The 16907-nt window shown below is 47.2% G+C and overlaps 2 protein-coding genes across 4 annotated transcripts; one reads left to right on the plus strand and one right to left on the minus strand.

Annotated features, from left to right (window-relative positions):
* The first annotated feature begins 2527 nt into the window (after positions 1-2527).
* Positions 2528-12332, plus strand: LOC6599583 (arginine-glutamic acid dipeptide repeats protein). Of its 3 annotated transcripts, none has more exons than XM_026993766.1 (8): positions 2528-2623; positions 8324-8413; positions 8542-8732; positions 8809-8909; positions 8965-9079; positions 9418-9551; positions 9626-11904; positions 11971-12332. In XM_026993766.1, exons 2-7 carry the CDS (start codon positions 8374-8376, stop codon positions 11856-11858), a joined length of 2814 nt encoding a protein of 937 aa, XP_026849567.1. In that variant the 5' UTR covers positions 2528-2623; positions 8324-8373; the 3' UTR covers positions 11859-11904; positions 11971-12332. The 3 variants fall into 3 exon arrangements, with proteins under 3 accessions (XP_026849567.1, XP_026849569.1, XP_026849568.1); XM_026993768.1 differs by lacking the exon at positions 11971-12332 and having other exon boundaries at positions 9626-10955; positions 11680-11825; XM_026993767.1 differs by lacking the exon at positions 2528-2623 and adding an exon at positions 7035-7396.
* A 46-nt stretch (positions 12333-12378) lies between these two features.
* Positions 12379-16050, minus strand: LOC6599582 (helicase POLQ-like). The gene is made up of 7 exons (XM_026993725.1): positions 15249-16050; positions 14731-15183; positions 14463-14668; positions 13807-14409; positions 12839-13720; positions 12635-12769; positions 12379-12576 (listed from the first exon to the last, which is right to left on the minus strand). Exons 1-7 carry the CDS (start codon positions 16048-16050, stop codon positions 12499-12501), a joined length of 3159 nt encoding a protein of 1052 aa, XP_026849526.1. The 3' UTR covers positions 12379-12498.
* Positions 16051-16907: the final 857 nt, after the last annotated feature.

Consider the following 16907-nt stretch of genomic DNA (forward strand, 5'->3'; position numbering starts at 1 on the left):
CCCATTCTCATACAGATATGGGGAGAGACCAGATACAGTATATAGAGGAGTGGAGTAGGGAGTATGGAGCATGGGGTGTGGGGTATGGGGTATGGGGTACGGGGTATCTGTGTAAGTGGAATGGATGAACGTGTAACTAGATCGGAGGCACACGCCGCAGCGGGCAGCACTCGACAATTCCATTCCGCATGCTACAGATACTCGTACGAGAAGCGGTTTTGGGTCTGTTCCAATTTGAATACCAAACAAACAAAAAAACAGTCGCCGACTTGAGTTCAATCCGCTTGAGTAGAGATTGCTTTTGGAATTGAGTTTAGTTTTTCCAAATTCAACTTTCACACACGGAACGAAACGCAGATGCAGATGCAGATGCAGTGCAGTGGCAGTGCAGTGGCAGTGCAGTACTTTGTGACGCAATGGAGAGACAGAGGCGGAGATACATACGTACATATATGCCATAATCCCCCCCATCGACTGATTGATTCCCCGAGCGAACAGAGTCTCGTTAATGCTTAGCATTATTTTGCATTCGTATCGAAATCCAAACTGCACTCCAAATGGCCTACGGCTGCGTCTGCTCGTCCAACATTTAATTGCTAAACGAAGCGAGCCACTCGAGCGGACCACGGACCGCGGACCATGCGGCGTATGCGCAATAATTCATGAGCCGTTTAAATTATTTTTGGTTTATTTTCGGTCTTGTGTATGTGTGTGTGTGTGTGTGTGTGTGTGTGTGACTAATGCCTTGGCAGATGGCTTAGTGTCGGGGTTTTGGGCCAAGACTCGGTTCATTAATTGAACTGTAACCGTCATTTTGGATGGCTTTTTGCTATTGTTTCCCATTATGTCATTGCGGTCAGCGTCAGAGGAAAGGCGGAGGAAAAGGCATTCGAAGACTTGTACAAATACATCATGCATATTAGTTGGTAATCGATAATAGATCATGAGCAATTTGTTAAGTAATTTATAAACAGGGCGAACAAAAAGAGCCAAACAATGGATAAAAGGGAGGTAAAATACATTGTCATTACAATTGTTCCTTGTCTCTCTTTAAATGAAATATTTCATTGCATTTCATTGTGTCCATGCCTTTAACATAATTTTAAAACTTTAAAAAAACCTTCCATCGAAATTCCCTTAAAAAAAATAGTAACAATTATGCCACAAATTGCTCACTTTGGGGGGACAAGACAGGCATTAATTTTTGTTACATTTTTACCATATTTTGCAAGAAAAATGAGTCTGGGTAAAAAATCTTAATCAGTAAACCTGTTAAGCACGATTATCGAGCAGCGGCGCACACGAGGCCCGCTCCAAATGCAGAGCAAAGTCACAGGGAAAAGGCACAACAAGCCACTCAGAAAAGCAAAAGAAGCAAAGACGCAAAGTCACAGAAGCAAAAGTACGGATCAAAGGTATAGAAGGTCTGTGCTTCTGCAAAAGTTCCAGAAGAAACGCTACTGTGCAAAAGCAAATATCATCATACAAGCATAAGCCATCAAAGTCACAAAAGCAAAGTCCTAAAAGCCAACTCAAAGAGAAGCAAAGACACAACATGCAAAGACACGAAGAAAAGCTCAACCTCTAACTTTAAGTGAGAGAGCGAGAGCGAGAGAGAGGCAAGACTTATGCTTGCGCTCTACTGCTTTGCGGCTCTGCTGCTCTGCTGCTCTCTTGGGCTGCTTTTGCGGTGACAACGTGCAGAGCATGCGCAAAGCGCAAAGCCGCTGCCGCTGCCGATGCCGATGCCGTCGAAGCGGCAATAAACCTGTTTCGAGTGGAGCATGCGCATGCGCGGTGGCCGCAGACGAACCAAAATTAGCGACGAAGAGAGCTTTCGGGGGTAGAAAAAGCAAAGGCAAAAGGCAAAAAGCAAAAAGCAAAACCGAATTCCCATTTTTGTGCCAACCTCGCGAGTTGGCCAATACGATCTGCAACTTCAGACTTCAGACTGCAAGCGGTCAGCCAGGTGAACGGCAGCGAACACAGCCCCTCTCGCATAAAGTAAGTGGGCGTGGCAAATACCGAGTGCATATCTATTTCTATTTGTGTGTGTGTGTCTTATGTTTTTTTTTTTTGCCCGTGTGTGCTGCAGTGAGAGATGTACAAATTACATATATAAAAATCATAATAAATCAGAGTTCCAATGGAATATTAAGTGCATATCGGGCTTCAAAAAATGTTTTGCCAAGTGCCGGAAAAAGTGCTGCAAAGTCAATGAATTCCTGCGGAAAAGTGCTGCCAAGCGACCAAACATATTCGAAAACTTAATCATTTTTAAAAAGAAATTAATGCAAAATCAGTTATAAAATGAGCAAAAACAACTATAAAAATTTCCACAAGACACAAACACAGATGGAGAGACGCAGACACACACACACACACACATGTAAAACAAAGAAAATTGCAATGAACAAATTGCTAGTGTTTGTGTGTGTGTGTGTGTGGATTTGTATCTGTGTTTTTGCGTCAGTGGCAATATTTATTGTTAATTTAGGGAATAAATTTCTTTACATCAAATTTATAGAAAAAACAAATAAAAATCAATAAGAGAAAAACTGGAAAAACCATTGAAGATTTCTGTGGATTATTTTGGCAGATATTTTTGGAGACCCAGAAAAGGGTACGTTCCTCAGATATGTACATGTACCTACGATTAAAAATATTTATAGATACCTACGAGTAGATAAGTCAAACACCTCCGTGTAGAGCCAACACCTTTTCCACAAAGCACAAAGCCTCCTCCTCGATCGACCATATCCGAGCATATCTCTCATGGCCAAAATATACAACCAGCGTTTTGCAAACTCAAAAATGATCTCAGGCGTTGCTAATTATTGCTTTGCGCCTTGTACAATACCTAGGTAGTATATTGTTAGCCGCCCCCCTCACTTGGGGGCTGGCCCTCCTCTTTGTTAGCCCCGTGCTACAGTTTGTTGGCTGTTGTCTGCGCATCTTCAGCGAACACCAAACACCAAGGCAGCAACAGCAGCACCAGCAGCAGCAACACCACGAATATGGCCAACAAAACTGAGCCAAGATTTTACTTTCATCATCGCGACCATCAAGCGACCAACAGGCAACAAACAGCAGCAGCAGCAGGCAGCAGCAACAAATGAAATTTTGAAATTTTACTTTCATCCATCTCTCGTCTCGTCTCGTCTCGTATCGTCCCGCCTCGTCTCGTCTTGAAAAACGACGTTTTGTGCATTTTATTTGGCCGCTTTTCACTCTCCATTTCTTTGGTCTTTGTACTTTTTTCACAATTACGAAAATATAGCACTAATATTTTGTTAATTGCATCCAGTATGCTGACGAGTACTCGTACAGTGTTTCTTGGTTTTCTCTTGGGAAACTGAACCCTCTTCGGCGGGTCAGGCAGAGAGTCCACATCCACATCCACATCCCAGCATCGGATCGGATCGGATCGGGGACAACCGGAATGGGCGATTAAAACTTATTTGTGGAACAGCTTCAGCAACTTTGAGACAGAAAAAAACAAGCACAAATTGATTTTGGATTCGGTTTCGGACTTGGATTTGGACTTGGATTTGGATGTGGATGTGGCGGCAAAAAGGAAACTTAGTTTTCACTTGCCGCCATCGCACATCGCACATGGCACATCGAACATGGCACATGGCATGGCATCGCATCGCATCGCATCGTCGGTGTGTCAGCGACACGAAGATGCTGTTCGAGATGCAAACAGCTGCAGGGAAAATGCATAAAGCAAATCGGCTGGTAGGCACTTGAGTTATGCTTGAGTTAACCTGAAGATTAGATGATAGATGGGGTCTAATTGGATGATTTTCCCCAAGGGGCTATATAAAAGCCCAAATTGTGGCGAAAGAATGATGTCAGACTCACATGGACTCGATTGGTATTCTCGAGCAGCATTCGCTTGTGCGTACCGAGTCCCGATGGAAGCAGTTGGGAGCTGGGTTTCCCATTTCAATGCATCTCCTTTTCAAAACATTCGAAAACCTTCTTCCTACTTGTCTTAAGCCTTCAAGGTAGAGTTTCTTTCGAGAAGGAATCCATAAAATCTATTCAAGAACACAGGTTTGAATGGATATTCCCCACTAGTTCTTGGAACTGAGATAAATATAATATTTTGCCAAGGCAAAATGCTTTAATTTAAATGTTTTAGCAATCAAATTAGACAAATTAATATTAAGTCTAATCAAGACGCGTTATGCTCTGGTGAACCAACAAATTTTCTGCCCAATTAAGAGCTCAAGCCTTTCAAACAGGAAACCGCTTCTTCCAAAACTTATGGGATATATAATGCCAACTGAACCATGCAAAAATACACAATTTCCGAGATGAATAAAACAAAAAACATCGATTCCATCAGGCGCCATCAGGTGCCAGGGAATGGAGATCTCTGTGGTGCACACAGAAAAGGCGACCTTGAAAGTACCAAAAGCGAAGCTCGACTCTGGCTCGGGCTCTCATAACAGCTTATAAAGATGCTAATTTCCTATGACAACCAGCGACATGGCGACCTGTCTTGGCCAGCTGGCAAAACTGGCTAAAAAAAGAGAGAGAAGAGGAATGGGGCAGAGGAAAGACAGATGATTGCAGACTGAAGGAAAACAAAAAAACTTGTCAACGACTTCTGTTTCTATCGTCCAACCGGATTGGGGCAGCAACTGGAGCTATAATAACGATTTGCCCCTCCCCCCCCCACGAAACACAAAACCCGTTGCTGACGTTGAAGAAATTTCAGATGAGAATTAGATGCAAATGAAAACGAGAGTTTGTAGAGAGGCTCTAGACGGTCTAGACGGTGCGATGCTGCCTTTGGCCATGGACATGCCTGGTGCCAGAATCAAATACAAATACAAATACAAATATAGAAACTCATTAAATTGTGCATTGTGTATATCTTGTGTGTGGTGCGGGGTGTGGGGTGTGGGAGTCAAAAAACAACCGAAAACAACCTTCGAGGCAACTAATTCTAGAAGAGAATCTTGAATCTTTGTTGGGAAAATTTGCAAAATTTCAAGGAAAAACATTTCAAGCAACGAGGTGGCCATAAAACAATACAAATATGAAATTCAAATGGCACTATTAGGTCTTGGGTATTTCTAAACCAGATAGATCTACATTTTATTGGAGTATATTTCCGTTCATTGTACTGCAAGATGATCCATCAATTAATTCCGAACACAAAACCACCAACGATACCAATCAGAAATAACAAAAAAATGAACAAAAAAACTTACCGGCATTTGTCATCGTGCTTAGCCTTGAATTTGAACTTGGCCAAGACAATACGGGTGGGACCTGCTCATCGAGACTCAGACAATTTATTGTCGTGCTCTCCGGTCTGCTCTTTTTGGAGTCTGTGAGTCTCTGAATCTCGAATCTGTGGGCTGTAAAAGATTAGATGCCAACAGAAATTAATACATCAATATTTCATTTATGGGCCCATGCACTGCACTAAATCTGAACAAAAGCCGTGCCATAAACATAATACTTTGTTTAGCGCGAAAGCGATTTATCACTAATATACGAAGACAGCTAATGGCTAAGGCCGGCCTTAACTTAGAGCCAAGACGAGGCGGCTTCAAGTGTACATAGAAGGCAAAAACTGACGCCAGAATGATTGATGGCAGCTTTTCAGGGAGGAGGAGGAGGAGGTATAAGGTGGGGGCCTAAAAGGGCTTAAAAGTAGGTCTAAGAGTATATTTTGACAGAAAGGAATCATTAGATTCCGTACTCCACCAAGCTGAGGATTGCTAGGCGCAAATCTGAGGCAGAAACGCCACTCAACCGACCGAGGGACGCTGCCGCATGACGCGCGACACGAACACGTACAGGATCTCTTCATACTTCATTCACGTCTATTCGTGTTAGATGAAACACGAGATCCCAATCTTCATAAGTTTAGCATGTGGGTAAATCTAGTCAAATACAGATGCTCCCTTTCCAAGGGAGTTGCAGTCGAAGCTTGAATTGGGCTGGAATTTGAGGCTCTTGATGATCAAAGAGCCTCAAGAGCTCTAAGCTGGGTTCCTAACTCTGGTACTAACTCAAACGAATACTGACAAACGTGTACAATTCTTGGCATTGCGCACTCGCCGGAGCGCCAGAGAGCCCTTTGGCATTTCCAGGCGTGTAGACGTTTATTTCCATTGAAATTGTTATCTCAGCAAATAACCATAGAGCCCCACACAACCATTATCATATTTTGTCAGAGAGCGGAGATACATATGTATATAGTATATCTGAACAAACAGAGTCACAGCCCACGCAGGGAGACGAAATGTCAAAAAGTGCAAACCAGCTAAAAGCCACAAACCGACGACCGACGACCGACGACTGACGGACGGACAGACATCAAATCCAATCAAATCTCCACTTAAAATGCCCGACACACATTTTGTTTAAACAACAACAGACACAAAAACAGGGTGTGAGCGGCAACATCTTTGGACCTCCGATGAGGCATAAAATTTGAGCAAAAATTGTGCCATGAATAAACCGAGGAGTCGAGGAGTCGAGGAGCGGCGGATTCCGATTCGGAGGCGGAGGCGGAGATGGAGGAACGTCCTCTTGAGTGCTCAAGGAAACCCCATAAAAACAATGCATAATAAATCCATTTCCAAAGGCAGCCAAAAGGTGCATTCAAGTCTGTTTATCGACTGCCAAATTACAATGCTCCAATGATGATCTTCTGGTGGGGTGGCGTGGTGGCTTGATGGCGCGGTGGCTTGATGGCGGGGCCAAGCGTTTTGCATTCAATTTTTGTGTGGACGAAAACGGAGCGAAGCCCCCAAGAGTTCGCTCGAAAAAACGCATTGGAAATGAAAGTGATTGCTGGCTGTTCGTTCGCTTTTCAATTTGTTATAGTTATGCATTGTGTTTGTATTATGTGGTCGCTCGGTCGCCAGTACTTATTTATTTGCTGTGGCTGCTACCCTTTCAATTTCGCCCGAAACCAAACGAGTACGGGTACGGGCACGGGCACGGGCACGGGTACGGGAACGGGCACGGGCACGGGCACGGGGCGCTCTCCTTACGTAAGGTTCCCCGCCAAAGTGACATTGAAGGCTGCTGCCAAAGCTAATTATGCAATTACCCCCGCCCCTCCCCCGACAGCCGATAGCCGACACCTGAGACGGAAATCGGAAAGTGAAGCTGATTGGAAGTACTTGTGCACAATGAATGCGTGTGTTTACACACCAAGCACATAATATGTTGTATTTAGTTAATGGAACACTTAGCGAAGAATGAGATGAGTGATCGCCTGGAGGCTGCGAATGGCTTGGGTGGTCACGCGTCATGCGGCAGGGCCCCTCAGTCGAGAGATGGCCTGCGTTTCCGCCTGAGATGCGCCAGTAACCATCTTTGGATGTTTCACGCTGAATTTTCATCATCTATCTAGGTATATCTCCTTTTCAACTTAAATTTCAAATAAATTCTTATATGAACTATAGAATGCACTGGTAGGGTTCTGTTTCTTGCTTTATAAAGACAAGAGTTGGAATAAATTACCCAAAATTGACTGAATTTTGGTGGAGAATCCACAGGGATATACCATTGAAGTAACTAGTGGTTAAGGGAGACTATTGGATCATTGTACGTATAGAAGATTCAGTAAGCCATATATAGTACATATGTGTATAGGCTCCAGACATCTGCACTATTTATTTTGTTTTTGCACTATCGGGCATTCTCTTTTTCACTTTTTGTTTGGCTTGGGCGTCTGCCTCTCTGGAATAAAGTCTCGGACAATTGGGGGACTGCTCCCCCATGGGACTGTACCATTTACAATGTCTAAATTAACAAATGAAGGAGTAAATGATCAAAATAATATTTAATGATTAGCTTTCTTTAGCATTTTGGCGCATAAGAAACCCCTTCCTCCAAGCATTTTCACTTCTTCTCCAAAAACCTTTTGCTAGTAGAATCGAAATGAGAATTCGAACTCAAGCCCGAACCCAAACCCCAAAACCAAGCAAAGAACACTTTCTACAACCAATTTTGGATAGAATGCATTTCTGTGCCGCCTTCAAAATCCGCCGTCGACCGACTTGATTGACAGCCGCAGAAAGTAGCGTTAATCCAGAGAACGTGTCTGGAATCACAATCAATGCGCAGAACTTAGGGCCCAAAGGCCGAATGGGGGGCGGGGGAGCGGGGAGCGGGGGAGAGAGCTCCAGCAGACAATTCTTTGTTTCTTTTGTGTTTTTTAAGCGTTCAACGACTTGTCTAGAACATAAATCTTTCCTCGAGGGTGTGGTGGCTATGGCTAATGGTTATTTTTGAAATTCTTATGTAATATTTGTGTGGTACTATCGCTTCATTTCAGTTGAGAGACAAGTGGTGGTATATCCCCGAGAGATCAGCGAAACCTTCAAGATGAAAAGCGCCAAGCGCTGGCTGTTCATGACAGCAACAGGTGAGAGGATAGCCGAGTAAAAAACACCCACATAATCGTGTTATTCGTTATTCGAACGGGTTCCTGTCCTGGGGATTATGCAACTTTTAAGCTGTGGAATTTATTTCGATTTCGATTCCGCCTTTCAGTGCTGCTGCTGAGCCTACTGGCCTGCTCAGAGGCTGCCCTGCCCTTCAAAAAGGTCTCCATTGCCAAGACACCCGCCTTCACGAGCAGCACCACCACCACCAGCACCAGTACAACCACAGAGGACACACCCGTCGAGGAGGAGGACACCCCGGTGCCCAGTGGCGAGGGCGGCAGCAGCGACGTTCCCAAGGTGAGCGATAGGAAGTTGGGGAAGACTATTCCCATGGCTAACGCGGGTATTTATGGTGTAAACTCTACCCTTCCAGGCGGACAATAACACTCGTACGTCGACAAAGAACTCCAAACTGACGGGCATTCCACAAATCGATTACATCTGGGATCCGAATCTTCCCAGGGAATTGAATGGGTAAGCATTTAGAGCAATGCCAGCGAAGAGAATGCAGAATGTACCCCCTCCACAGGTACAATCTTTCGACTTATCCCTTCCTTTCGACGGTGCCGCCCATGGATGAGATTCACTTCAAGTGCGAGGGCCTCCACGATGGTTTCTATGCTTCCATTGAGTACAAATGTCAGGTGAGAGCCAAGATGGGACAGAGGACAGGGGACAGGGGACACGGGACGCGTGACCTTGTCCGTAACACAAACAATAGGATTTCCTCCACTGCCAAAAGCCACTAAAAAAAAAAAAACAAAACCCTATGTGCATGTCCAGTAATTTCTCTTTTTCAACGTTCAACGACGGGTTTACGTTTACGTGACGCCAAAACTCGTTTACGCTTCGATCTTGACCTCAAAATCGGAATTTTGTTTTGCCAGACGCTAAGCGATAAACGCTAAACGCTAAACATTGGGATTAGTTATGGCCAAATAATGGCATTACTAACATCTTGGACAACACCATCTCGTTGTAGATCTACCATCATTGCGTCTACGGGATACGGCACGATTTTCTGTGCGCCAATTTCACGGCATTCGATCAGCGGACATTCATCTGTCACTTTGCCTCCGATGTGGACTGTGAGGGATCCCAAAAGTACTGGAACAGGTAAAGCATGCATAGCATATATCTTTATAGAACGTTGAAGAAAAAATCGATCCTAAATGTTAATGTATTTTCAGGAACGATGCACTCTATATGGCTACCACCACCACATCCACGACTACCACAACCATTGCACCGCCACCCACGCAACCGGCAGCACCGCGTCGTCGTCTGCAGAGACCACAGCGACCCCTGAGGCGGCCGTACAACCGGAGACCCATCGATGACTACTACTACGATGAGGAGGATCAGTACGAGGACGAGTACTACGAGCGACCGACGCGCAGGCACAAGACCAGACCGCGTCATCGCAAGCCCCAGGTGGAGGTGGACTACGAGGACGAGTACGAGGAGAAGCGGGTCGAGGCCGAAAAGCCGGCAAGACGCAACCGAAATCGGTACAGGGATGAGGAAGAGTCCCTGGACGAGGACTACGAGGAGAGGCCGGCAATCAGAAGAGGAAAACCAACGCCGGGACCAGCTGGAAGGAAGGTGTCGCCGCCTCGAAAGCCCGGTCGAGCGGAGGAGCGACGCAGCTTCAATGAGGACCGGCCCCTGGCCAGGCGTCGCAGCAACGAGAGGCGTACCACGCCGTCATCCGCCATCGACGATCTCGATGAGTACGAGAAGCCCTACGGGGGCACGGACCAGGAGGAGGCTGCCGAGGAGCAGACGCCGCAGAAGGTGAAGACCACACCGAAACCTCTCACGGAATATATCACTCCCAAAGCGGCCGCCGCCTCTGTGTATGCCCGTCCCAGGGCTCCGCCGAAGATCGCCCGCCCAGTGCCCATCACCGAGAAAAAGAAGTACTCCTATCCGGTGCAGAAAAACACGGCCACCGCCCAGCCGCCGTCTGGGAATGGCCAGGAGGAGGAGGACTACTCCCAGGAGCAGGCGCAGGAGGATGACTACGAGCAACCACCACCGCCACCGCCGGCCAGGAACATTCCCCGACGACGCACTGCAGCGCCCAGGGCCGAGCAAAAGCCCACACGAACCACGCTGCGGAAGCCCGTGACGGACAAGAAGCCGCTCGAAGAGGATTACGATGAGCCGGCCGAGCAGCCGGAGCCACCGCGCAAGCGGAAGCGTCCACTGGCTCCCCGATCCCGCGCCCCAGCGGCCGATGTGGACTTCGATGACGAGGACTACGAGGAGAGCCTAGCGCCTGCGCCAGTGGCAACAGCAGCTCCAGCACGTGGCATCCTGAGGAGTCGCTCAAAGGCAACGACCACAAGAAAGCCAATAGCGCCTCGACCCCGGCAGCCCATCGTCGAGGAGGAGGACACGGCTGAGCCCATCATCAGCGAGGAGGAGGCGCCCGCATCCGCGATTGCGCCCAGAACGAGAGCAAATTCCCTGAGCGGAAGGACGGCACCTGGCAAACCACAGCGCCCCTCATCGGTACGTGTGGTCAAGCGACCCTTCCTGCCCTCCCGGGGCGGAAGCCCCTATCTGCCGCGCGGCCTTCAGCCGGTGGGCGTGGCCCTGAAGCCAGTGCCGCCAGTGACGACAGACAGCACGCCCATCGACATGGGTTCGACCATCTCGGGGGTGCGTTTGCTGGAGCACGGGGCACCGCTGCTGCGAGGACGGCCCGACAGCAGCGAAGACGAGGTGGAGGAGGAGGAGGAGGACGACGATGAGGGGGCGCCTCCGTCTCCGAGTCCGCCACGTACCACGCTGCCGCCTCGCAGCGCCCTGCCGGCCACGCCCAAGCAGCAGCAGCAGCAACAGCCGCCGAAACTGAATCTCGACGAGCTCTACGAGAACGACTACGATGTCACGCTGAACGATGCGCTCGATCCCACGCTTAAGCCGCTCTCGCCATTGCCACAGCATCAGATTCAGATTCAGCATTCGCATCCGCTTCCGTATCAGCCACAGCAACAGCAACAGCCGCAGGGTCGTCCCTATGCCAGTGCCTATGCAGCTCCTACTGGTGGCAGCTCCGCCTCATCCGCCTACAATCCATTCGCCTATCAGCAACAGTATCAGCATCCGAATCATCCGCAGCATTCGCAGCAATCATCAACATCCGCTTCAGCTTCAGCATCCGCATCAGCTCAATCCCAAACGCAATCGCAGCCAGCGAGCTACCATAGTGATTCCTATTTCTCATCGACAGATATACGCCGGCGGGCTATTGTCCCGTCGCAAGCCGCGCGTCCACATCGACACGAATACGCTGCTCCCAGAGGACCAGCCGCCGGAGGAGCTGGACCAGGCGCCGGCCCAGGAGTGAGTCATCACCATCAAATGGGCGGACGGATTGCCCAGCATTTCTACGATGACTTTGCCTATTGAATGCGGGATACGAACGAGGTCTGTGTGTGTGTGTGTGTGTAATAAGGTGAGTAGGATCGGGATCCCTCTTGTTCCATTCCCATCTAATATGATCTCCCTTTTTGGCTTGCAGTTTCTTCAGCTGTAAATAAGTTTCCCCCAACCCCAAGAGCACCCAAGAGCACCCAAGAGAACCCAAGAGACCCCAATCAACCCCAATTGAAGAGGAGTGGAAGGATTCGTGTCCCCTACTTTAGTCTACTCGTAATTCCCATAAGGTTAAGAGAAGAACTTAACTCCTTACTTATAATACCTATATGATACATTGTATAATACTCAATTGTCGTGATAGTAGCCGGGACAAAACACGTTTGCGCATTTGTCTGTCTAACTCTATATCTGTTGTCAGTATCCTAACATCCTTCAACAGCCTCCCATCAACAAGAGACAAGCAGCATTCAGCAGCAGGAAGAAAGACCAGCAGAACAGCGGCGCGGCCAATGATGTCCTTAATGTACATTTAGTGAGAAAAGCAATTTACTTAAATTCCTAATTTAAATTCTGTAATATTTGTAAGCTTTGTCCAGAGAGAACTTAAGTCCGAGTGCTTAACAACTAAATAATAAAAACACAAATGGAAAACACTCACTTAAACCTATTCCTAATCATTTGAGCGCAGGCAGACCTTTAGATTCTCCGTTTCCTCCTCCAAATGATCAAGTTTTTTCATCAAAATGATCTGCAAAACAAATACAGTATCAATAAGAGATGTGACATGGGTAAAAAGCCCATACAACCTTTGCTGCGGAGACGATTTCCGTAGCCACTCTCAAAGGCATATGCTCTACAGTTTGCACTAAAGTCATGGGTCGTATCTTGGCTATATCCTCGATGGTTCTAAGGCCCGCTGCATATAGCTGCTTGGCGCGATTCTGAAAGATCAAGCAGAGATTAAACCGAATGAAATGTCAGATATTTCAAAGGTAGTGCGGTGGTCTTACAATTTTAACACCAGGCAGCTCCATGAGTGGCTCTAGTTCTACCGTGCCGCAGCGATCCATTTTGTGAAGGACGCGTTCGAACAATGGCTTGTAACACCAGAACTCTTCCATTTCGTCGCACAGCCGGACAAGGGCACTGGAGGCAGCAATCGACTGGCTAATGAGGTGCTGCAGAGTGCCACGCTCCACGTTGTATTTGCAAGAGACTGTCGGCAGCGGCAAGAGATCCAGAATATCCGACAGGATAAGCACTTTGTAGAGGCGATTCAGTTGCTGGGCCATGGGACCCTGCACCGACTGCGTCTTGAAGAGCCTGGCCGCATGGGCCTCGGTGAAGCCGAGCTGCTTGAACAGCGCCTGCGATTCGGTGCGCAGCGCGGAGTAGACGTTGAACAGAATGCTGGCATCGGCGGGGAACAGCTCATCACCTCGCTCATTCGAGTTGAAGCACACCACCAGATACAGGAGATGCGAGTAGCTGTTGAGAATCAGCTGCTTCTGGGCCTGCTTCAGTTCGCGGTGAATGGCGCTGGCCCGCTTGTAGTCAATGCCCGCCTTGAAGGCAGCCCGTCCAATATTGGTCAACTTAAAGCGCGTGGACTGGCCAATGAATAGGCGGCGATCGCCAGCGGGACGAGTGCTTTGGTTCACATCCTGTGTGGTAATAATATCCGTACAGTTCATCTTTAGCTTGGCTGCCGGCGACTCTGTCAGCTGCAGCACTTTGTTCTTGAACATTTCGCGGAGTATGCGGAGAACCAGCTCGTCCACGGCCACCTCCAGGGCATTGGCCTGCACCGCAAGGAGAGTGCTGTTCACCAGGCGATTCAAATCGCGACGGCATTCGGCAAGATTAAGGCCAATCACGCTCAAAATAAGCGACTAGAAAGGTGACATTAATAATCATGAGTATATGCATGTTTGAAGGAAGCCATTACGCCTTAGAATTCATTTCGTTATATACTTGCCTGCAGTCCCACGGCCTCCTGCTGATACAACGAACTGAGCGCCTTGTCCATTGGTGAAAAGAGCATTTGGCCAACCTGCAGATTGTCCTTGCTCTGGGCAATCAGAATACTCTCGCCCGCCTCGCCCAAGCCAGCACGTCCGGCTCGTCCTACCATTTGCTTGTACTTGCACAGAGTCATGAATTCCTGGCCCACGTAGGGAGCGCGGATGATGACACGCTTGGCTGGCAGATTCACGCCCGCAGCCAGGGTGGAGGTACAGCAGATGACGGTGACGACGCCAAAGCGATAGGCAGTCTCTATATACCTGCGCTCGTCGGTGGTTAAGCCTGAGTGATGATAGGCAATGCCGTAGGGCAGAGTTTTGGCCAGAACAGGGCTAAGAACGCCGCAAATCTTGTCCAAGGCATCCATGAGATCAGCCTTCTCGCTGCGGCGATGCTCGAAGAACTTCTGCTTGGGCACAATGCGACTCAGCAGCAGGGCCACATTCTCGCAGTTCTTGCGGCTGGGGCAGAACACCAGACAGCAATGCTCTGGGGCACATTCGCTGATCAGGCCAGCCAAATGATCAGGATCCGCACGCTTCACAGCTTCGCTGTACTGTAGAGAGAAAATATATTAGAACTGTTACATTTCTGGTTAACTTTACTCACATTAAAGTCGAGCGTGCGATTAGGGACAAATATTTCTTCGAGGGTATGGCCAGCCGAGTTGATCTCCAACAAATCGGAGCCACATTTGATGTACTCTTTCAGTTCCACGGGGCGAAAGCCGCGCGTATAGACATCGGCATTGAGAAAGGCCGAAATCTCGCTTAGGTTTCCTATCGTTGCACTCATGCCCACAATTTGAATATTTGCTAAGGAAAGTCCCAGTGGAAGCTTGTACATAAATTACGGCTCATAAACCCATGCCACCTACCATTCAAAAACATTACTTTGGTGAGAAACGCCTCAAGGGTGGCACCGCGTCCGCGTTCGCCAATCAAATGAAGCTCATCGACCACCACCAGGCCTATTTCATGGGGACGTTGGACATCTATCAAGCTGTCCATCAGCACGGCTCCTTTTTCGATGGAGGCAATAAACAAGCTCCGCCTCTTGCGACGAGGCTCTGGCGGGCATTTTCCCTTGCCAGCCGTATATTCATCGACAATAAAATCCAAGTCAATGGCAAACGGCGACATGGCGCTGACCTTCTCCTGGACAATCGAAACATATGGCAATATGAACAACACATTGCGCTCCTGACACAGCAGTTCGCGCAGCATAAGAATCTCCGCGACTAGGGTTTTTCCCCCGCTGGTGGGAAGGGCGTATATTAGATTCTTTCGCTGCCGTATTGCCGGTAAATTTAGGCATTCGTCCTGCCATTCTGTAAAGTAAACCAAAATATGTGATGGTATCGGTTTGGGACCTTGTTAATACAAAATTCCATACCATACAGGCTCTTGATGCCCTTGTGTTCCAGTATCATTTTCTTGACCTTATCCGGCAGTCCATAGAAGTCACCCTTGCTGGGAAAGTCGTGTTCGGAAAGGCTCTTCGCTTCAAAGTCGGCAAAGGCTTGAGTCTCCCAATTGCTTGGGTCGAGTATTGATTGGTTCTTAAGCTCCTCACAGGTCGCGTATTGCGTGCCATGCACTATACCCTCAATGGTGGACATGGACTCGTCGCTGGCCGGAGGCAACGATTTCTCTGGTTTCACTGGTGTCTTGGGGTTGGGCACTTTGAATGCGACTGCATCGAGGAAAAGTTGTGTATTCTGAGCAATTGGTTCACTGAAGTCTTCGGCTCCGTGGAATATATCCTCCATTTCAGCAATGCTTAGATCAAGCAGATTGATCTGCTTGAACACGCTTCCGGCATCCTCCTCTATCGCAAGATCAATCTGGTTTTCTTTAGATGCAGCATTGCATTCGTGTCCTTGCTCTTGCTGGGGTCTCTGGGTGCTGGGAAATGATACATCAGCAAAAAGGCCATCGTCCGATTCACTCCGTTGCAACTCCGTTGGTTTGTTGCTCGTCTGCGCCTGTGTTCCGAAGAGCTCCTCATTTCGGCCGCTAAGAAGATCCTCAAGCTTTGCATTAGAGAAGAAACTCTCCTCGTCACTGTCTGGCCAAAAGAGGCTCTCGCTGCAAAAGCGTTTGCTATTGCCAGCATCCCTATGATTTTCTTCAGTTATATCAAGTGCCCTTTTGTTTGCAATTCGATCATTATTCTTTTTTTGCTGATCAGACATATGTAAATTTTTCGCGCTCGTGTGACTAGTGGACTTATCGATAAAATATACCGTCCGACCCTCGGAAATATACCGAAACACACCATCTCATTTAGAAAATATACCGTAAATATACTGATGAATTCAAGTTCTATATTTCTCGTTTTTGATCTTCCTTCGAATATTAATATCTATATAGAACATTAAGCCATTCCCACATAATTTTATCCGATTAATGAATCTATATTCTAATTGACTGGCTTATTCTAAATACATGCTTTTATTGCATTGTGCGTAAAAAATGTTTGAGCGAAAATGGTCAAACAAAAAAAAATGTTTTAGCGAAATAGGTCACACAAAAAAACGAAAGAGAATAGTCCTTCATATTGTTCAATTTAGAGATTCCGTTGAATAATGCAGGCTAACTAAAACCCTCAATTGTCAATTGTTGCTGGCATTTGAAGACTTGTTGCTCGTCAACAGGAGTATGGCCATTTGTATACCCTATTTATTTAATTTTATATAAAGATACTGTTTTCCAAACTGTTTTAAAACGTAATTAATAAATACATATTCTCAAATTGATATGTTTTAGACGTATTCATGCATTTAATTAGTTTCCTGTATATCCTGATCCCGATACCTTTAAAACAGAGACTGAATAGTTTCTGCATAGATTGGAGCCTGAAATGCCAAACATTGTCTCAATTCTGTAAGATCCTTTTTTCCTAAGGAAAATGGTGTCTTTTTTCAAAATGCATATTTTTGTTTGTTTTGCAAATTCAAAATTTGTAATTTTTTGTGTGGTATGGTACCACCATACCACAGAAGGGCGAACAAAGCTATCGATGTCTCAAAAAGATGGTAGCGCTCGCGAT

Source organism: Drosophila persimilis, unplaced genomic scaffold (genome assembly GCF_003286085.1).
Source record: "Drosophila persimilis strain 14011-0111.01,24,50 unplaced genomic scaffold, DperRS2 tig00000885-arrow-arrow-pilon, whole genome shotgun sequence".
Classification (NCBI taxonomy): Eukaryota; Metazoa; Arthropoda; class Insecta; order Diptera; family Drosophilidae; genus Drosophila; species Drosophila persimilis.